Genomic DNA, 21190 nt, shown 5'->3' on the forward strand with positions numbered 1-21190 from the left:
ACGAGTTCCATCATTGTTTACAGTTTACACTTTTAGATGTGCTGGATACGCATACATGTGCCCTTGAAACTTTGGTGTCAAATATGGACATAGGATCTAGTGAAGTTCTATATGATTTATCAACGTATTAGTGCTTTAATTATTGTTCATATCGTTCAAGGTGATGTCATTTTAATTCAACATCACTTTTGACACATATTTCAGGCTAATGATGTCTGATTGGATTGTATGCAGGGTTCAATTGTAGAGAAGCTGATGCTTTATAACGTTATAAGCATGAAATATTTTTTTCATCATCCTTTGCTATTTTCTGTTGTTCTAATTGTAATTTTCCTTATAATCTAACCATTCTTGTGATTCTGCTTATAGGAAGCTGACAGAAGTCATGAATCTATAAGAGGGGGATAATTGTAGATATCAAGGCAGGAATGCATGGATTCAACTTAGGATCTACTCTCTAGTCAATGCTGAGGTTGATTCCATGGGGGGAGTTGTTGATGGCGGAGTTGGAATTGCTGCCGAAACCTCTTCGCTTCGAGCAGCAATTGAGAAAGCTCAAGCAGAGCTTAGGTGAGAATGCCACCTAATACTTCTTTACCCAGCTACTGTGAGATACTATGTATTGATATTATTGCTACAAATTAATAGCTTGTTGCTTGCTCTCAATCTTTACAAGCTTAATTATTAATAACAGACAGGAGTACGATGCGCGTGAGGAATGGAGGAGAGAGCTGGAGTTTCTGGAGAAAGTACGGATATATGCCCCTTCCAATGTTTTTTGAATTATTTATATGGATTTAGAATCAGTCTAAACATTTTCAGGTCTTTAAATGCTTCTTATCCTCAGGGTGGAAATCCCTTGGATTTCAAATTTGTGAATGCTGCTTCTGTTAGTGTCCAATCTACTTCAGCAGCTGATCGTCATCCTGACCAATTTGTGACCAGGTTTCCTTTTTTACCTTTGGTTGTTTTGTTTGGTCATTCATGATTCTTCTGCCTTATTAATTCCCTCCCTGGGCTGTCTAATTTCTCATTGCTTTATACAGTGAAGCTAAAGATAGTTTTGCTTTGACTGCTTCACCACGTGGAGATTCTGTTGAAAGTAGTGGCAGACCTGGTGCACCTCCAGCTTGTGAACCCCAGTGTGCTGATAATCTTTTGTTATTTGATGGTGAAGGTGAATTTCGTGAAGGTGATGGGAACTCTGTACTTCCCACCAGGGATAATATTTCTCCATTAAAACAGTCTTCCCAGTTGGATGGGAAACAGAAGGCCAAAGAATCAGGGGAATCCAATGCTCTTGGCCTCCCAAAGAGTCGAGCATATAAGCGAAGAAACAGGTCTCGACCAAATCGTGATGGTGCTCGATCAAGCTCAAATGGTGGTATGGCTCTTAAGGCTTTACCTTCTGATGGTCGGTTAGATAGGGAATTGGGACGGTATAATCAGCAAAATCAACGCTCGGAAGTTGATGCTGAGGAAACTTATGTTATGGGTGCTGGGGGGCCTGAATGTCCACCTTGTATAGCTGCAACAAAAACTGAGGATCAGTCCATCTCAATCCAGATGAATGGAGTTATCGATGATGCCAAGGAAGAAAGAAAAGGCACAGAAAATGAAGGTGAAAACAGCATTGCTGAGTTCAGTGTAAAAGGTTTAGATTTGGAATCCTTGTGTACCCAAACCAGCCTTATCTTAGATGAAAATAATGATGGTAACCTGTGCAATAATTTAAGAAGTGTCAATTGCAATGGAGACACTAAGGAAGGATCTTTATTGCTTGAGGGGACACCTAATATGGAATGCAGTGACTTTTTACAAGAAAAAAAGGAGAAGACTGCTAGCAATTGTGCTTTCGTTAATGATTTACCCAATTCTGATCTTCAAAGTGCCCTTGGTACGTCTTCTATTCTCCAATCCGAGGAAGAAATATATGGAAGGGGGCCTGCCTTGCAAAATCAGTTGGCATGCATTAAAAGTGCTGAGGTAATGGGACTAGGTGGCAATAATACATCACATATGGAGGCGACACCTGGAAAGTCATTGAATGAAATGTTGAATCCTCCAAAGGAAAGTAATGGGAGTGATACGCGTCGAGATTCTACGGATTCATCTTTTTGTGACCATATTGGTTCCCAAAAAGAAAAAGGTATTGGTGGACTTCAAGACTCCATGGACCCCTCTATTCGTGGGGTTTCAGGGACCACAATGGCTACTAGGGTTTCCGCTGTTTCTCCTGTGCAACAAACTTGTTCTGATATCTCCTCAAAATTGGTAAACAAGGAACATGAAGATTCTATCTTGGAGGAGGCCCAGATTATAGAGGTTATTTGTTAACTACTGTGTTTTATGGTATTTAATTATTTAACATCGAAGGAACTTCATGGTTACCTTCATCAATAGGCAGGTATGGCTGACATAATGTGGTCTGCAGGCAAAGCGTAAAAGGATTGCTGAGTTGAATGTTGGTACCATGCCGTTGGAAAATCATCAGAAATCTCACTGGGACTTTGTCCTCAAAGAAATGGAATGGATGGCAAATGATTTTGTTCAGGTTTGATTTCCTTGATTTGGTAGAGTTTTTATTTCTCCCCAATTTCCATTATTAGGGTTTGCCTTGGTAGCAATGATTAGATTGCTTTTTTGTGACTGGAAGGTCACAGGCTTGAGTTGTGGAGACAGCCTCTTTGAAAAGAATGGGTAAGGCTGCATACAAAGATGACCGTCCCCCAACCCTTGCAAAGCGGAGGCTTGTACATTCGGGGACACCCCCCAATTTGTTCATCGTTATGTAGGACGCCTTTCGAATACCATTTCTATTTAACATAGTATTTGCATTTTACCCAGACATATTAATTGCAACTATCTGTTTTTTAAACTATTTCAAATATATATTTGCAGCTGTATTGACCCTTATGATTTACAACAAGTCTATCTCTTATAGGAGCGACTTTGGAAGATTAATGCTGCTGCTCAAATATGCCATCGAATAGCTTATACTTCCCGGTTAAAATTTGAAGAACAAAATGTATGCCGAGAGCAAAAAAAAGTGGCTCACACCATGGCAAAAGCTATCATGGAGTTCTGGCATTCAGCAAAGGTACTTCATAGAAACAGTTAATTTGACTTAGGTTGATCCTGAAGGGTTGATGGGAATGGGTTTGCTGAACACATTATTTCAAAATCTATTTTGTGGTGGTTATCTTTATTCTTGATAAAGTACTATTCAATTTATCTTAATAGGTACCTGGTCTTTGCCTGAGTTGTCTTTGGTTTCTGCCTGTTTTCTGGAACATGTCTACCATCAGAATGTATCCTTGTGTGATAAAAAGGCTGGAAAAAAAAAATGGAGATGATAAAATAGAAATCCAATAAAAAGATGGATATACAGATGAACCTATTTATGCATGTCAAAATTGCTTTATCCATATGGTTCTTAGCCTTGATTTATCACGACATATAGACTCGTTTTGACTTTCTCAATTTTTTTGTGAAAGTACTAATGAGATATTTTATTTTATGGTCTTTAGTTGGGAACTGCACAAGACAGTAGTATTACTTTAAACTGTGGGTGGTATATGAATTCACATCCTATATTCTTCCCAAACAATAGTTGCTACATTTTTGTTTTGTGCAATGAAAGAAGGTTCTCCGAACAGCAGAATACTTGAAAATAGCTTCTGATTTGCTATTAACATCAGTATAATAAATTGCTAATAAGCAAACCTGCACAAATGTTCCTTATTAACAACCTGCTCTTTCTTTTGCTTTGCTTTTCTTTTTTCTTTTTGGTTTGTGGGGCTGGAGCTTTGCTTGGCAATTGATGTAGTTTTGTTATAGTTATTTTGTATAATAAATTGCTAATAAGTAAACCTGCACAAATGTTCCTTATGAACAACCTGCTCTTTCTTTTGCTTTGCTTTTCTTTTTTCTTTTTGGTTTGTGGGGCAGGAGCTTTGCTTGGCAATTGATGTAGTTTTGTTATAGTTATTTTGTACTTAATATGCTGTACGTGGTGGTGGTGGCGGCCAGGAGATCGGAAAAGAGCAAGAGATGCATTGTGGAAGAGATCTTTCACATGCCGTCCTGGGATATGCACTGAGATTTTTGAAGCATGATTCCTTTCGTGTTGTGGTTGACCTAGTAGAAGCACCGGCTATGCCTAGCAGGATGTCTGATTTCATCATTCCAGAAATGTCATGGGAGGATCACTTCTCAGAAGTATGGATTGACTTAATATATATGTGTATAGTATTGTTGCTGACCAAACAAAGTGTGTGCTTGTTTAATCATCTATTCTGAACACCATACACCACACCCACCCCCCCCCCCCCCAAAAAAAAAAAAAAAAAAAAAAATACACACATTTATCACCTGTTTCAGGATGTCTAAATTTGATATCTTTAAGGGACGTATACCTGTAGCTTATTGTTTTACTTGTCTTTCATATCACAGGAAATCCTCTTCTATACGGTGCCTCCTGGTTCAATGGAAATATACAGAAATTTAATTGAGTCTCACCTGGCACAAGCTGAGGTAAGTATGCTGCTCGTTCCTTTGTTTATTATATGCAGTATACAAATGATGTGTTGCTGCTGCTATGTTTCATTTTCGTGATGTTCTTCCTCCTTTCAATTAGCAATGAGATACAGGTAAGAGTTTATACTAATCTAGGGAACCTTACCTCTCATGCAAGGTGTATCCCCAGCATGGTTTGTCATTGGTATGCCTAAATTTACTTGGATATCTTGTACAAGAAGCAGTACAAGTTTCTGAGAAAGATCAGAATCAGAATATCAAGTTTCTGTTGCAACAGTTGTGAAAATCAGTTTGTGAAACAGTTACTGGAAGTTATTCTATGCCTTCCAGTCACATGACCTTTGATATCACTGTATGCATTTGTTATGCACATTTGCTTGCTTATCTAAAAAGATATATTTGGTTATCAGAATCCTTGGTCCGTTTCTGTCAAACCTATTTTTTGGAGTAATTCTATCCTTGGAGCTGACATGAATATCATACAGCCTGTTTTAGAATTTTTTCCAAGGAAAACTATCAAGGATGTTTGCTTTCTTTTTTATTTTTGGGTTCAATTTTAGTTCTTATATATCTTCCCCTAGTTGCTTTAGCTTGCTCACTAGAATATCTTCTTCTCCCTTTTATTTTCTCTATAGAAAATTGGTAATAGTGGCCAAGAAGAAACAGATACTTCTACATGTGATGCTGCAGCAGGTAATAGTGGGACTTCTATGGTAACTTTTTTGTTTGCTTGTTGATTTATCTCATACAACTATTGATTTTAATTCCAATTACATTTCGCATGTGAAGATAATGCCTATGAAGATGATGAAGTAGAAACAAGCACTTACTATTTGTCAAGAGCCTTTGAAGGTCGCAGACCAACAAAGTCTTCCCAGAAGAAAAGGAAAAGCACACTGAAGTCATATATTCAAAGATCAAGAACAAATGATCTGGGAATTGATTTTCAGTTCCTGCAATGCATGGAAAATAAAGTTGGGACTCACCCATCTGTTCTAATGGGAAAACGGCCTACCAGCAGTCTTAATGTTGGTTCCATCCCGACAAAACGTGTTCGAACTGCTTCCAGGCAGAGGGGTGTAAGCCCTTTCAGTGCTGGTACATCTGGAGTTTTTCAGGGCCCCAGTAGGACAGATGCCTCCAGTGGTGATACCAATTCTTTTCAGGATGATCAAAGTGCGTTGCATGGTGTATCCCAGATCCCAAATAGTTTTGAATTTGAGTCTCTGGGGGACTTTGAAAAGCAATTACCATTTGACTCCGTAGACGTATCAAAACCTAGAAAGAAGAAGAAGTCAAAGCATCTGGTATGCAATGTTTCTTGTTTGCCACTAGATTATGATAATGTTTCATTGCAGTTGGAATCTATATTTAGTTTCCTCTTTGTTCTGTTTCCCACCTAGTAGGATTAAGGCTTGTGATTGTTGTAGTTTTGTTTTGTTTAATTCTTATTGCTGTTTGAGTTCTGTCCTTGTTGCCAGGGTTCTGCCTTTGAGCAAAGATGGCGGCTGGATATCAATTTACAGAATGAGCAGGTACTGTTCAATCTTTACTTTTCATTAGTGAAACATAATGGCTTGTATGAGCTGCATTGGTTTGACCTTCTTAACTAAAGAAATTCAGTTTAAGGAGCAAAAGTTTTAAAATTACTTGATTTTTGTATAGCCCAGATATTTTTGAGAGGCAATACTGCCATTTTTCAAATATTTATGGCTAAAATTCTTTAGATGATATTTGAATGCTTTGCCTTTTGGTTTCCACTGCATTCTTTGTAACTTAAATGTGAGTGAGAGCATAAACTATTTCCAGCTTTATCTCCTGGGTAATTGTTAGCACATGTAACATGATAAGATGTATAATAAAAGCAGTTCCCTTCTATAAGAATTATCTGTGTCACACATTCTTTTTAGCTTCCCTTTCCTGTCATTCCCCACCCAATTTAAAATCTTGAGAACTAATAGAGTTTATGTACAGCAGACGTGATTTCTGTGGGAGCACAAATTCCTAACTCTTTACTGCCCCATAAAAAAAAGAAAAAAAGAAAAAAAGAAAAAGAAAACCTGTGAAGAACCCCAGCAACTACTACAAGGGTTTCTGACCCCTCCTGGTACCCAGGAACAGCCAAACCCAACTTATCACCCACCCTAGGCCCCTTAAAAATTTCTCACAAATCCCCATCTGGCCATTTGGTCTTCCTTCACAAACATCGAAGAAAACCTTATGGGTTGACTGATTAGTCTTAGAATAACTGTCAAAGAGGAGGGAATCAAAGCTACTCTCATCTTATATCTAAACCTTGGATTTACCAAAGGCCAAATAGCTTCAGTATAGGAAGCAAACTTACTAGATTGGATAGAGTGAGGAACAGAAGGTTAAGTTCCAGTACTGATGGAGCCATCACCAGATGGATCATCACTTTTGGTATCCCCTACTGAAGGGCAGTAAACCATTGATCTCGCAAAGCCACTGGAGATAGAATCACCTGCTACTTCCTTTTCCCCAATCCCTGCATCTAAGCAACCCTCCAACAAGCTATAGGAGAACAGAATCTGATTCCACATCCTCATACCCACACCTTCAAGGCCCATAGCCTACAGGCAAGGGATCTGGCTTAGAAACATCTGTAGGAGAATAATGTTGACAGCACTGGTAGAAATCTAGGCCAGAATGCACAATATGCCTGGGCAGGGATGTGTTCTAATAAAATGGGCTTGTTGAAAGAGACCAAATTTGAGCTCAGAATAACTCATCAAGGTACCCATGAACAGTTCGTTGGGCCTTGACTAAAGTTTTTATCCCCCCAACACCCCCGAACAACAAAACCAAGAAGAAAATAAACCAACACTACCTGACCCAAAATAATAAACTGAAGCTTGAAAAGTGACAATTTGACATACACTCAAGCATGCAATATGGAGCAACCTCATCCATGCTTGAAAGGTGTGTCATGACCCCAAGGATCCCCAAGGATAGAGTAAGAAATATAATAGTATTTAGCTTACATGCATTGCCATATTTTGTAATTTCCTTTCCATTTTTTGTTATAGATATTTGTTTTAGCTATAGGCAGTTATGATCACTGTTGTAACTGCACATGGGTGCATGTGCAATGCTATGAGGCTATATAAGCCACAGCTAGAAAGGATGAAAAATCGTGCTGAATGATAACTGAATATTCTCATTTCCCTCTCTAGAATTCTCTCCCATTCTCCCCCTCGTTCCCCTCTATAACTCTCCCTCATTTCTCTCTAATTTCTCCCCCATTTCTATCCAAATTCCCTCTCCAATCGTTTTGTTCTTGGTTCTATTCAATTGGATCATTTCGATTGCCAATCCAACCCTAGGTACATGATAAATTGGTATCAAAACATTCTTTCCTCGGCTATGATTTCAATCGATTCTAGACGTGAAGATGAGGCAGAGGCAATTATGGAAACCGATAGTAGTTAGGCGAGTTCGAGCAGTGAAATCAGCAATTCTTGGAACCTATCTAGGTCGCTGCATGTGGGTGAGATGAGCGCGAGCAAGCAAGTCCGATGATCAATGACGGTGATTGGTGAGTCCAGTAGAAGATCCACGAATGAACAGACAATTGAAGATCCACCGGATTTGAGCCCATCGACGATCAGTACAGTGGAGTGTTCGCGATGAAGTGGGTCGATTGGCGAGTACACTTGAGGTGTCATGAACAAACAATGTTCGCGATTGGTGAGGGGGTACGTCGAAGGTGGTGACGTGGATGACCATGAGGTTCACGAGTGAGTTAGACAAGGAAGTAGGAGACGTAGTCATTGTCAATTGCGGTAAGTGATTAGGCAGAGCAGGTTCGACAACTTCGGTGATTTGGAAGGTGGTTCGGCATTTGGAGGTAGTAATCTCCGATGGTGATTTATAAGGTGGTATAGTGGCAGATTTGATGGTGTTCGGAAGGCGGAATTCGTCAGCAATCTAACTAGGCAGATACCGATTGGTCCTAGACTGTCACTTCTAACGTGGTTAATCTCCAAGCAAGCAATCAACCCGTAGTTTGAAATTGGAAGGTGCAGTACGTGAGTGACCCTCGATCGATAATTTCGATAATTATTTTTTGGAATTGAATGGAGAAGCAGGGTTAGGTGATTTCCGATCACACAATCCGAATCAAAAGGCATCACAGAGCGAGATTATCCTCGTGGCTGTAACGGATTAGTGATTAGAATTTTCGTTCAATTTTTGGAGGTGAGTAGGCCAAGTATTTCTGACAATAATTTTGGTGAGTATAGGAAATGTTACAACAAGCGAAATTGAAGAATGTACAAAACTCCTGCCCCTTGGTCTTTGAAGTGTCCTGTTTGTGAGAAATTAACCATGAGGAGCAGTCAAACATGACACAAATAGGGTCTCAATTGCAATAGAAGAAGACTGCATTTTCTGTTGGAGGCAAACATCACAAGGAGTTTGGCCAGAAGCCTCAGGCATGGGAAAAGAAGTTTGATAATGAATTCAGCCAATTGGACAAGGAAGCAAGAAATGTGGTACACGAAATGTGTGAGGAATTCGGTTGTATGTTACACGAGCAGTTGCAAGAATTTGCGATGATACTGACTAAGAAGTATTACTACAGCTTTCTTGCTAAATTCTTCGATGATTATTGCAGAAGTTTTAACAAAGAGGAATTTCTAAACATGGAGCAGCTGAAGGAGAAGTCAAGTTGGCGAGAATCATATTCATTGCTCACCTCCGATGTTGAGCAGAAGAAGTATTCCGGTTTAGGCGGAAGCTACAAGGAATATTTTAATTTAGGCAAAATTATAAAGGAGGAGGACTGCAACATCAATGATGATATTGGTGGTGAATGGCATCATTCAAAGGGAATCTGTAGCGAACGGCTTGATAAGGCAGCAAATGCAAAGGGACAATCTGATATTGTTGAAAAAGAAGTTAATGTAGAGGGAAATTCTAGCAAACACAAGGAAAAAGGAGTGGCTGAATTGTTTGCATGGAATCATGAAGTTTCAACTAAAAATTCAGTCAATATTAAGGAAGTTGGTGCTGGAACCGAAGTGAACTTAACAATGGTAACTCAAGATTCTGAAGAGGAAAGAAGATTGGATGAAGAGATCTGTGTAGACCACCCTTTACAAGAACTGGAGGCTGATGATTCATGTGATAATCAGTCTATACAGCAGATTGGAGGTGAGAACTACTATGTAGATGGCTTCCATAGATTTGATAGTCCAGGCAAGGATATTGTTTCATCAAATAATTTGACTGTAAATCATGTTGGGAAAGAAGGTCGGGATGAAGGCCTTATGGGTTGGCTAGGATTGAAGTCACTGCAGCTCCTAATTCTAATGCTCACGGACAGCCTTAGTCTAAGTATCCAAGACAAGTCTACAAATTTCCATTGCTGCATTTCTAGAATGCTGCTAATATTTTTGCAACAGAGCATGGCCATGGGTTGAATGGAGATACAATAACTGCAACTATGGATGTAGATTTGCCACCCTTACTTGTATTGGACAGTAATGAAGTACTAATGAAAGTCATGAACACGAATAGTCCTTCCGTTGGACTCCAAGGTTCGGCTACTAACTATGTCAGTTTCGAAGTGGTTGATCATGTCCATAGATTGGAGACCAAGCTTGATTGGATAGCTATTATCAAGAGTGGTTGTATTGGGCTTGAGCTCGATGAAGTTTTCCCTATGGAAGTTCTTGGTAGAGAGAGTTGGTATTAGGTAAGAGCAGTGACCAATTGCTAAAGTTCTTGGGGATAAGAACTTTCTCAAGAAGGGGGGAATTGTCATGATCCTGAGGATCCCCAAGGATAGAGTAGGACATTACCATATTTTGTAATTTCCTTTCCATTTTCTGTTATAGATATTTGTTTTAACTATCGGCAATTATGGTTACTGTTGTAACTGCACATGGGTGCATGTGCAATGCTGTGAGGCTATATAAGCCACAGCTAGAGAGGATAGAAAAACATGTTGAATGATAATTGAATATTCTCATTTCCCTCTCTAGAATTCTCTCCCATTCCCCCCCCCCCCCCCCCCGCATTCCCCTCTGTAATTCTCCCTCATTTCTCTTTAATTTCTCCCCCATTTCTATCCAAATTCCCTCTCCAATCATTCTATTCTTGATTTTATTCAATCGGATTCTTCCGATTGCCAATCCAACCCTAGGCTAAAGCTTAGGTACATGACAAGGTGGTCTGTGAGATTTGGAATTTGTGTTTCACCTACCCTTCACGCATGGTGGAAGTGCATCTCATGCACCACCAACCTCACTCTAGGTGTTAAGCTCTAATTGATCTCCAAAGAGAAGATTTCAAGGCTGGTACCCAAAGAGTTCTGAACAGAGATTCTTGGACCTGATGTCTCCCAAAGATGTAACTAGAAAGTAGACAACCGAGAATGTTCCTTATCTTCAGAACTGGCATCAGTACCTAAGTGATCATTCAATCTATCTTGAATTGCTTTGAAGACTGCTCCATCCCCAAAGGCCATTAGTGTCACGACCCTAGGATTCACTAGGGTTTAGAATGGGATTTTGGAAGAAATTGAAGAAGAAAGGACAGAATAGAGGAAGGAAACAGAACAGAAAGAGGGGGAAATTGAGAAGAGAAGGGAATGGTTAGGACAAAGAGAGAGAGAGAGGGAAAACACAATGTTCATTCAATTCATCCATAGTCCTTCTTCTCTAACCTACAGCCTATTTATAGGCTATTTACAACTATTCAGTTATTAACCAACTAATTAACTAACACACTAACCAACTAATTAACTAACACACTAACCAACTCAAGTAACTACAAACTAAGGGAAATTCAAACAAGAAACAATTACAACTAATGCCCTTGGGATCACGACATTTCTCCCCTTCTTGAAAGAGTTCTTGTTCCCAAGAACTTGCAGCTGCTGACCCTGTTTTTCATCCAATTCCAGCCTTCACAAGTTGATTTCCTCTTCGCATTTTCTTGTTCTTTTCTCTTACTTGCTTTGGCCTCTTTTTCTTTCTCCTTCTTGGCTTTATCTGATGAATGAAAGAGGCTGCTAAAATCAACACCAACTCTTTTACATCTTCAACGGCTAAGAAATATCCAACAATAGCATTAGCTATCATTTCCTTGGTAGTGCGGAAAAGATCAACAAAATCTTTTGCCACACGTTGAAATTTTTGAACTGCCTTTTCCTCCTCTTTGGCTCTATTCTGTAGATCCTCAAAAATTAGCTTTGTATTGTCATCAAGTATTGGAGAAGTACCTATTTTCTCAAGAGAAACGGACTTGAACTCTTCAAAATCCACAGTTGTTGTGATCATATCCATTATCGATTTCATATCATCTTTTATTTCCTCATCTTCCCTAGAGATCTCCTCAATCGTATTATCTTTTACTTCTCAAATTTCCTAATCAATTGCAGGAAATCCATCAACTTCTTGTTGCAAACTGGGAATAGCCATAGAATTACCTCCGTTCTGTCAGCTGCTCTTAAGATAACTTTTAGGCGGCAGCCCATACTTTTTGTAAATGGCTTCTAGCGCCCACTCTTGTGTCCTAGTCCTCTCAGCTGCTTGTTGGATCATGGCAGGACAAAACATTTTCACCATAGTCTTCAACGTATCGTCAAGACCATCAATGAAACTCGATACAAAATAAGACTCATTCAACATTGGATGGGAATGGAATGCTTGTGCTTTCAGTTTCTCAAATATGACCAAATACCCCATAATCGAGTCCTCATGTTTCAGTTTGTTGAATTTCTCGTTGTAACTCTCGTTTCCAACCTGATTCTTCTTGGTAGACCTAATCAAACATTCATCAAACTTACTTGATAGACCTTTCAATTTGCTGTCAGTACTATCCCTAGTATTTGCAATTCTTGTATCCATACTATCACTGTCGGAATTTGTTTCCAATGATCGAATTTCTCTGCTCAGAATCTGACTTTGATTCCTTAATTGGATCAAAACAACTATTGAAACTTCTTGAACTCACAGCCGAGAATCATCGGTTCTGATACCACTTGTCACGACCCTAGGATTTACTAGGGTTTAGAATGGGATTTTGGAAGAAATTGAAGAAGGAAGGACAGAATAGAGGAAGGAAACAGAACAGAAAGAGGGGGAAATTGAGAAGAGAAGGGAATGGTTGGGACAGAGAGAGAGAGAAGAGAGAGGGAAAACAGAATGTTCATTCAATTCATCCATTGCCCCTCTCTAACCTACAGCCTATTTATAGGCTGTTTACAACCATTCAGTTATTAACCAACTAATTAACTAACACACTAACCCACTCAAGTAACCAACTAATTAACTAGCACACTAACCAACTCAAGTAACTACAAACTAAGGGAAATACAAACAAGAAACAATTACAACTAATGCCCTTGGGGTCATGACAATCAGTAGTCCAAACACCTGGATGCAGGCCAGATTGAGTTCTTGACTCTGAAGTAAAACACACTGCAGGACACCATCCTTTAGTTAGAGGTTATCATCCTCAAATGCCTGGCAAGGTTTCATACTTCTTTAGACATCTATGATAGAAGGAAACCAAAAAAAAGAAAGAAAAGAAAGCATCACATGTATCTTTTACCTCCGTGTTTGTAAACCTTTTATCTAGCGTCATCCATCTCTTCACTCTCTATCTATAAGAACAGGCCCCAACCACACTGGGAATTCCCCCAAACTACTACTCAGTAGTTTCAATGAAACATACCAATAGAATAGTAAGCTGTCACCTGAATAACCATGTGGCTCAGAGTCAAAATAACCTTCAACCTAGAGCTTGGCCAGGATAGGACAGCCGTGGTTTGAAGAAATGACTTTCCTTATATCACCTCTTTTCCATGGATAAAGACTGATAACAACATTCAATATCTCACCAATTTCTTTCCACCTGCTCCTAGGAAAATCTAGGGTCTATATCCCTCTGCAGAAAGCATCCTTCAATACACCAAATGCAAGAAACATACCTTTCTCATCAGTCAAAAACATCTTAACATAAGCTTGCAGGAACTATCCTGAAACAAACCCAAAATTCCTAATTTCCAATGGACAACAGTAAGATTGCCAAACTCTCCACATAACCAATCCACATCATGACGAAAGAGAGCCATTAATTGCCTAATCACCAAACCTCCAGTGCTCCATCGGACAAAATCATTCCCTTTTTCTGATAGATTGAATGTCTCCCACCAAGTCTAGAAACTTTTGTACTGCATCTGAAGGATAAAGATTAATGTCTTATTCAAACTGGCTCTCCCTCACTTTTTCCTTTTCTCATGAAGAATTTTCTACATTGTCTTCATTGATAACTTTTGAAATAGCATATATGCACAGACACACACACACACACACACACATATATATATATGTATCTATATCCACCGGAAGAACAAAAAAGTGCCTTTTGGTTTGTTCTGAATTTAAACCTCTAATGAAAAAAATTAATTAATGAATCTTTGTATGTTCGCACCTATGTGGGATAAAGGCTTGTTATGTTGTGCATAATGAATCTTTTTGTTCCTGAGCTGATAATTTTTGACTTACATTGTGCTTTGGATTTGTGAATGTGCTTACATGTGTTAAGATTATCTGCTTTTCTATGGAAATTTAAAATTTGTGTATATATTTTGTTTTAGTTAGATCATTAATGGAATTGTTTCAGATGTTTCCAAAGAAAATTGAAGGCATATTGCTTTTCTTTTGCCTTGGTGACACAACTGAACACTATGATAATAATTATCCTGAAAACAATATGTTCCCGCCCCCCTTCCTCTTATTTATTTATTTATAAATGCTCCTTATTTGCTATTATTGCTTGATTAATGTTTATTCCATGTTCATTCATTTGGTCAGCCACGCAAAGTTGTTGTGCATAGTTTAGTTGTTATGCTTGAGTTGCCTTTAAGTTGGTTGCACGTCCTTTTTGAATTGCAGAGGGATCATTCAAGAAAGAGATTGGATGGCCATCAACTTGAATCCAATGGAAACAGTGGTAAAGTGCTCGTTTCCTTATTGCTTGTTTCCTTATTATATCTGTTACAGTAATTAGTTTTACAGATGCATTAGACCTTTATCCTTGACCTTGCATTTTTCTCTGTGGTACCTGAAGGTTTATTTGGCCAACACATTATGAAGAAGCCAAAGATGATGAGGCAATCACAAGATAATTCTTTTGACAATATTACTCCAATGACCGGATCAGTTCCTTCACCAGTGGCTTCACAAATGAGTAATATGTCTAACCCAAATAAGCTCATTAAAATTGTTGGTGACCGCAATCGGACAAGGAAATCCAAATTTTTGAAGGTACTACTAGAGATTTGCCTATGTCTTCTATTCCCTTCTTGCATATCTAGCTTCATTTGGTCTACTTATGCATTTGTGCACGCACATGCATGGATTTTTAGCATTCTTTCTTTTTTATGCAGATGGCTGCTGAGCAGCAAGCTCCAGGAAGTTCATGGTTACCAATTGAAGATCAGGTTAACACACACACACACACACACACACACATATATTAATTTTCTTCTTTATATTCATAATCATTAGAGGGCAAGCCTTGATAGCGATGGTAAGGTTGCTTTTTGTGACTGAAAGGTCAAGGGATTCACGTTCTGGACATAGCCTCCTTACAGAAAAGCAAAGGGAAGACTGTACAAATACAATCCTCATCCAATCCTTGCAAAGCATGAAGCATCATGCATTTATATTCATAATCTTTCCTTGTTGCTGGAGATATGGTTGTGTACTGAACTCATGTTGGCTTTGAATTCTTCAGGCTCTTATTGTCCTTGTACATGATATGGGTCCAAATTGGGAGCTTGTGAGTGATGCTATCAACAATACTTTGCAAGACAAGGTAACTTGTTCCAACAATATTTAATATGTTCTTTATTTTCTCATATATCTCTGTATGAACATTTGCTTATGTGTGTACCATACATTTATATTTTGTGTTGTGGTAACTAATTATTATTGGTTTCTTCCACTCATGCAGTGCATGTTCCGGAAGCCCAAGGAATGCAAGGAGCGCCATAAGATTTTGATGGATGGGACTGCTGGTGATGGTGCAGATAGCGGTGAAGATTCAGGATCTTCTCAACCTTACCCATCTACCCTACCTGGCATTCCCAAGGCATTTTCTTTCCCTTTATTTCTCTTAAATAGTTTTTTCTTTTCCTTCCTATCAAGTCAAATAGGATAGCACTTGTCTTTATTTATCAGCAAGATATGTCCTTGCCACCATTGAGCTTACTTTAACTATTTCATTGACTGTTGGATCTGATGTCAAACAGGGCAGTGCCAGGCTACTGTTTCAACAATTGCAAAGCCCAGTGGAAGAGGACATGATCAAATCTCACCTTGAGAAAATCATTAAGATTTCACAAAAGCACCATTACTACAGGTCACAGGTAAATCTGTTTTTATAGTTGTAGTGAGGTCTAATGCATGTATTTGTATCTATCAAATTCTAATTATGATTTTGGACTCAAGTTAATTAACCATTTTATCTCAAACTGATGCCTTTTAGCCAATTTTCACATTATCTATTGGTGTGTCCCTGTCTCTATATTATGTTGCATCTTATGCATATCCTTCAACTTCTAATGTTGTATGTAAAAATTTTGCTTTTTCTTTATGTAGGCTGCAATTGTTGATTTTAGTCTTTTAGTCTCAAGCAGTAATGTTGACTTTTTATGGAATATTCATATAGGGAATTTAAATGACAAAAAATTGAAGGGAAAAATGCACTGGTACCCCTCAGATTTGGCCTAAAAACAAGCTGCATCCTGAGGTTTTTAAAATAGCAGCAACTTCCCTTGACTTTACTGTGTTGCACTAACCTCCTGGCGTTACTTAATGCCAGTTAATTTTTTTAAATGACTAAAATACCCCCCCTAAAAAAAAAAAGAAAGAAAAGAAAATAACAAACAAACAAACAGAATCTCCATCCTCTCTCTCCAGTTCATGGTCGAGACTTCCTCCCCTTCTCTCTATCCCCTTTCACCCTCCGACCATCGCAGTTGACTGAAAGGAAGTCTGTAACCCAACAGCATGGCTGGGTTCCAACCAAAGATCACCAGAGAGAGAGGGGTAGAGGGGTTCAGCCGAACCCTCTTCTTCATCTTATCTTTTGCATCTGTTTTTTCTTCTCTTCTTCATCAACTGTTGATCTTAGAGGGCGGTGACGCTGTTAACCCCAGTGATGGGGTTTGGGGTTTGAGTTGCAGAGACCCAGAATTGGGTCTATACAGCAAACCCACCCCTGTATATGGGGTTCTTCACACACAGGATAGGGTTCTTCTGATGCTACAACAGAATCTACAATTGGGTACTGAACTCAACCTTTATACACGGCCATGGGATACCAGCATGTTGGCTTGCCTGCTTCCTCGAATACTCTCTCGCTCACAATTGGGTCATCTAAAACCGATGGTATGAGGTGGCTGAGCTCTCTCTCTCTCTCTCTCTCGTTCCGCGAACCCATGGCTTAACCCAGCCTCTGGATTCAGGGATAGCTTAACCTTTGCTGAACCCATGATGGTGGTCAACCACCATCTGCCAATCACGAGCAGTACATATTTTTTATTATTTTTATTTCAGAGAGGAGAGAATGAAGGTATTTTGTTCATTTTATTGTATTTTTAGCCTCTGCAATTAGGGGAAACCTCAGGGTTGGTTATTGCAATTTTTTCAAATTTAAGAATGAGTCTAGGGGAAATTGACTGAAATTTTCTGTATGAGAGATCTAAATCTGATGTCTCCTTCCAGCTGAGGCATTGCATGAGTCCATCTCTTTTCTACTAGTCATATTGAAGCTGCAGTTTATTCCCATTAATCTTGATGCGGTCACCAATTAAGACCCAGCCCAAAGCCGACCTAACTACGCCGGAACAATATTTTAATACTTTTTAAGTTTTAGAATTCTACTTGATTTATAATTATATTTCATGTTTCTACTTGATTTAGGATTCTACTTCATGTTTGATTAGGGTTTTATTTTTATTAGGATCCCAATTAACTTTTATTTATGATTTATTTCTATTAGGATTCTAGTTGGATTTTGTTTTCCAAATATTAGATGGATTTGGATTAGCCAAATACTATAAATATGCCTAGGATCTATAGTTTGTAATCTAGTTTTTCTTAATCAAATTTCAGCAACCTATTTGGGTTTTCTTAGCAAAACAGTCTTGTTTTTGTGTCTTCTTGAAAGCCAAGCTTCGGCCATTGAAGTTTGTTCTTTTAAGGGTTTATTTTGGTGTGTTTTTTTTTACACTCGCGCTACACGCTGCGTCAGGTGGTATCAGAGCAGTTTATCAACCAATCAAATGGTCAATCTTGAAGGTAACGATAGCAACCAGTCTCGTGACGGTGATCAGGGGTTGTCCGCAGTTTGGAGAGCAATCGAAGAACAGCGGGAAATAACTCATACTATCCAGCAGCGATTGGAGCAACATAGCAACCAATTGGGCACCTTACTACGAGTTGATGATGACAGGAACCTGAATAATGGGGTGAATCAAGCCGGAGCAGGAAGACCACCCATTAATCATGTCCTTGTTAATCCTAGAAGACCAATGATTGAAGATAGCGATGAAGATGATGATTTTGGTCGAGCAATAGCTAACCCTGGTGGTAGAGGGGTTAGGAGGAATGCGCATCAGCACAACCACTGGGGCAACGATGAGAATAAACTAAAAGTTGATATTCCTACCTTTAGCGGAGATCTTGATATTGAGGGGTTCCTGGATTGGATCATTGAGGTTGATCGTTTTTTCGAATACATGGAGATCCCAGATGAATGACAAATGTTAGTGGCTTACAGGTTGAAGGGCGGTGCATCTGTTTGGTGGGAGCGATTAAGAGAAACGAGATTGAGGGAAGGCCGATAGCCAGTTCAGACATGAAGACGAATGAAGCAGCTGTTAAGAGGTAGGTTTTTGCCCCCTGACTATGAACAATATATGTTTGAAGCTTATCAAAGATGTGCACAGGGAATGAAGAGTGTGAATGTATATACCTCTGAGTTTTTGCGATTGGCGGAGAGAAACCAATTGTCAGAAAGTGACAATCAACAAGCAGCTCGTTACTTGAATGGATTGAAGCTTGCTATTCGTGCTAAAATTGGGGTTCAGATGGTTCTGAGTGTGCAAGAAGCAAGGAACTTAGCTTTAAAGGCTGAGTTAATGTTGAGTGAGAGATCTCGTAATGACAACTATCGTCGGTATAGTGAGAATGAAAATAAACAAGCAGTTTTTGATAAAGGCAAGTTGGTTCAAGGAGCGCAACCCTCTAATCCACCCCATACAATCAACCCTAATAAGGTTACAACGGGGGGGAAACATTCGAGGTACTACTTCTAATCTTCCAAAATCCCCTAATCCTTATGCAAAGCCTATTCTTTTAAAATGTTTCAAGTGCAATGAGGTTGGGCATCGATCTAGTGATTGTCCAAGGAGGAAAACAATTAACATTGTAGAAAAGGAAGAGGAAGATGTTGCTGAAGAAGAAGTATATTGCGGGCTTGATGGGGAGGATGACGAAGAAGATTATGGACATGGGGAATATACTTGTGTAGTGAGGAAGTTAATGTTATGTCAAAAGAATGAAGATACTACTCAACGGCATAAGCTTTTTCGCACGAGGTGTACGGTGAAAGGAAAAATCTTTGAGTTAATTATTGATAGTGGAAGTCAGGAGAACATCATAGGAAGAGACGTGGTGGCAAAGATGCAGTTAACTCCTGAAAAACATCCAAGCTCTTACATGATTGGATGGATCAAAGAAATTGGTGGCATACATGTGGATGAACGTTGCAGGATGCCTTTCTCTATTGGTAAGTACTCCGACGAAGTCTATTGTGATATTGTTGATATGGATGCTTGCCATATTTTATTTGGGAGGCCTTGGCAATTTGATGTGGATGCTAAGCACTCAGGTAGGAAGAACACATATCAATTTGAGAAAGAAGGTGTGCGTTATACTTTGTTACCCATAATGGAAAAGAATCAAACCAAAGCTTCTAAAGTGGAGGGGTGAAATTTTCTTACCATTACACATAAACACACTGAGTTTGTGAGGGAGTGTAAGGATACTCGAGAGGTTCACTTATTGGTTATCAAGGAAGAGAGTGTGAGTGAGCCACTGAAGGTGAATCAAATTCCAGTGGAGGTACAGGGATTGTTGGAGGAATTTCATGATGTGGTTCCTAAGGAGTTGCCTAATGAGCTACCTCCTATGAGAGATATTCAACACTACATTGACTTGGTTCTTGGTACTAGCTTGCCTAACCTACCACACTACATGATGAGTCCTAGGGAGAATGAGATTTTGCGTGAGCAGGTAGAGGAATTGTTGAGAAAAGGGCACATTCAGACTAGCATGAGTCCATGTGCAGTGCCAGCATTATTGACACCAAAGAAAGATGGGAGTTGGAGGATGTGTGTTGACAGTAGAGCCATCAACAAAATTACTATTGGGTACAAATTTTCAATTCCTAGGCTCGACGACATGCTTGATCAACTTGATGGGGCTGTGATTTTTACCAAAATTGATCTTAGAAGTGGTTATCATCAAATTAGAATTCGTCCTGGAGATGAGTGGAAGACAGCTTTCAAGACGAGAGATGGGTTGTTTGAGTGATTAGTCATGCCCTTTGGACTAACCAATGCACCAAGCACTTTCATGAGACTAATGAACCAAGTATTACACCCTTTCATTGGTAAATTCGTTGTGGTGTATTTTGATGATATTTTGATATACAGTAAGTCCATTAATGAGCATGAGGGGCATATTCAAGAGGTGTTGAGTCATTGAGTGTGTTTAGGGAAAACAAACTTTATGCTAATTTGAATAAGTGTACTTTTATGAGTGAGAGCTTGTTGTTCTTGGGCTTTGTTATAAGCAAAGAGGGCGTAAAGGTAGATGAGCAAAAAGTGCGAGCTATTAGAGAGTGGCCAACCCCTAAAAATGTTAGTGATGTGCGAAGTTTCCATGGGTTAGCGACTTTCTATAGGCAATTTATCAAACACTTTAGTAGTATTGTGGCTCCAACTACTGAGTGTTTAAAGAAAGGAAAGTTCCATTGGGGTGAAGAACAAGAGCAAAGTTTCACCTTGATAAAAGAGAAATTATGTACCGCTCCTGTCTTAGCTTTGCCAAGATTTGACAAATTGTTTGAGGTTGAGTGTGATGCGAGTGGAGTGGGTATAGGTGTTGTGTTGTCCCAAGAGAAGAGACCAATTGCATTTTTCAGTGAGAAGTTGTGTGAAGCCAGAAGAAAGTGGTTTATTTATGATAAGGAGTTTTATGCAATGGTGAGGGCTCTTAAGACATGGGAACATTACTTGATTGCCAAAGAATTTGTTCTTTACACGGATCACCAAGCTCTTAAGTACTTGAGTAGCCAAAGGCAATTGAGGAGTGATATGCATGCTAGATGGTCTGCATTTATTGATAAATTTCCATATAAAATTGTACATAAGTCGGGACAGCATAATCGAGTGGCGGACGCTTTGAGTAGGCGTGTGGATTTGATCAAGACCCTTAGTGTTGAGATTGTTGGGTTTGAGTGCTTGAAAGAATTATATGCAACAAACGAGGATTTCAAACATGTGTGGGAACAATGCATGTCTCAGCAACCATCAGGAGAT

General features: G+C 39.1%; 1 protein-coding gene across 1 annotated transcript in view; it reads left to right on the forward strand.

The window, feature by feature from the left end:
- The first annotated feature begins 413 nt into the window (after positions 1-413).
- Positions 414-21190, forward strand: part of LOC127796652 (chromatin modification-related protein EAF1 B-like) — a 28562-nt gene continuing 7785 nt past the window's right edge. The window contains 18 exon segments of the mRNA XM_052328907.1: positions 414-453; positions 456-570; positions 695-749; positions 848-945; positions 1047-2325; positions 2435-2554; positions 2945-3100; positions 4033-4221; positions 4456-4536; positions 5175-5232; positions 5329-5846; positions 6021-6074; positions 14469-14526; positions 14644-14840; positions 14963-15016; positions 15313-15393; positions 15532-15669; positions 15830-15946. Of these exon segments, the coding sequence (XP_052184867.1) occupies positions 429-453; positions 456-570; positions 695-749; positions 848-945; positions 1047-2325; positions 2435-2554; positions 2945-3100; positions 4033-4221; positions 4456-4536; positions 5175-5232; positions 5329-5846; positions 6021-6074; positions 14469-14526; positions 14644-14840; positions 14963-15016; positions 15313-15393; positions 15532-15669; positions 15830-15946 (3393 nt within the window). The 5' untranslated portion in view covers positions 414-428.

The sequence above is a fragment of the Diospyros lotus genome, chromosome 3, assembly GCF_014633365.1.
Source record: "Diospyros lotus cultivar Yz01 chromosome 3, ASM1463336v1, whole genome shotgun sequence".
NCBI classification, from domain to species: domain Eukaryota; kingdom Viridiplantae; phylum Streptophyta; class Magnoliopsida; order Ericales; family Ebenaceae; genus Diospyros; species Diospyros lotus.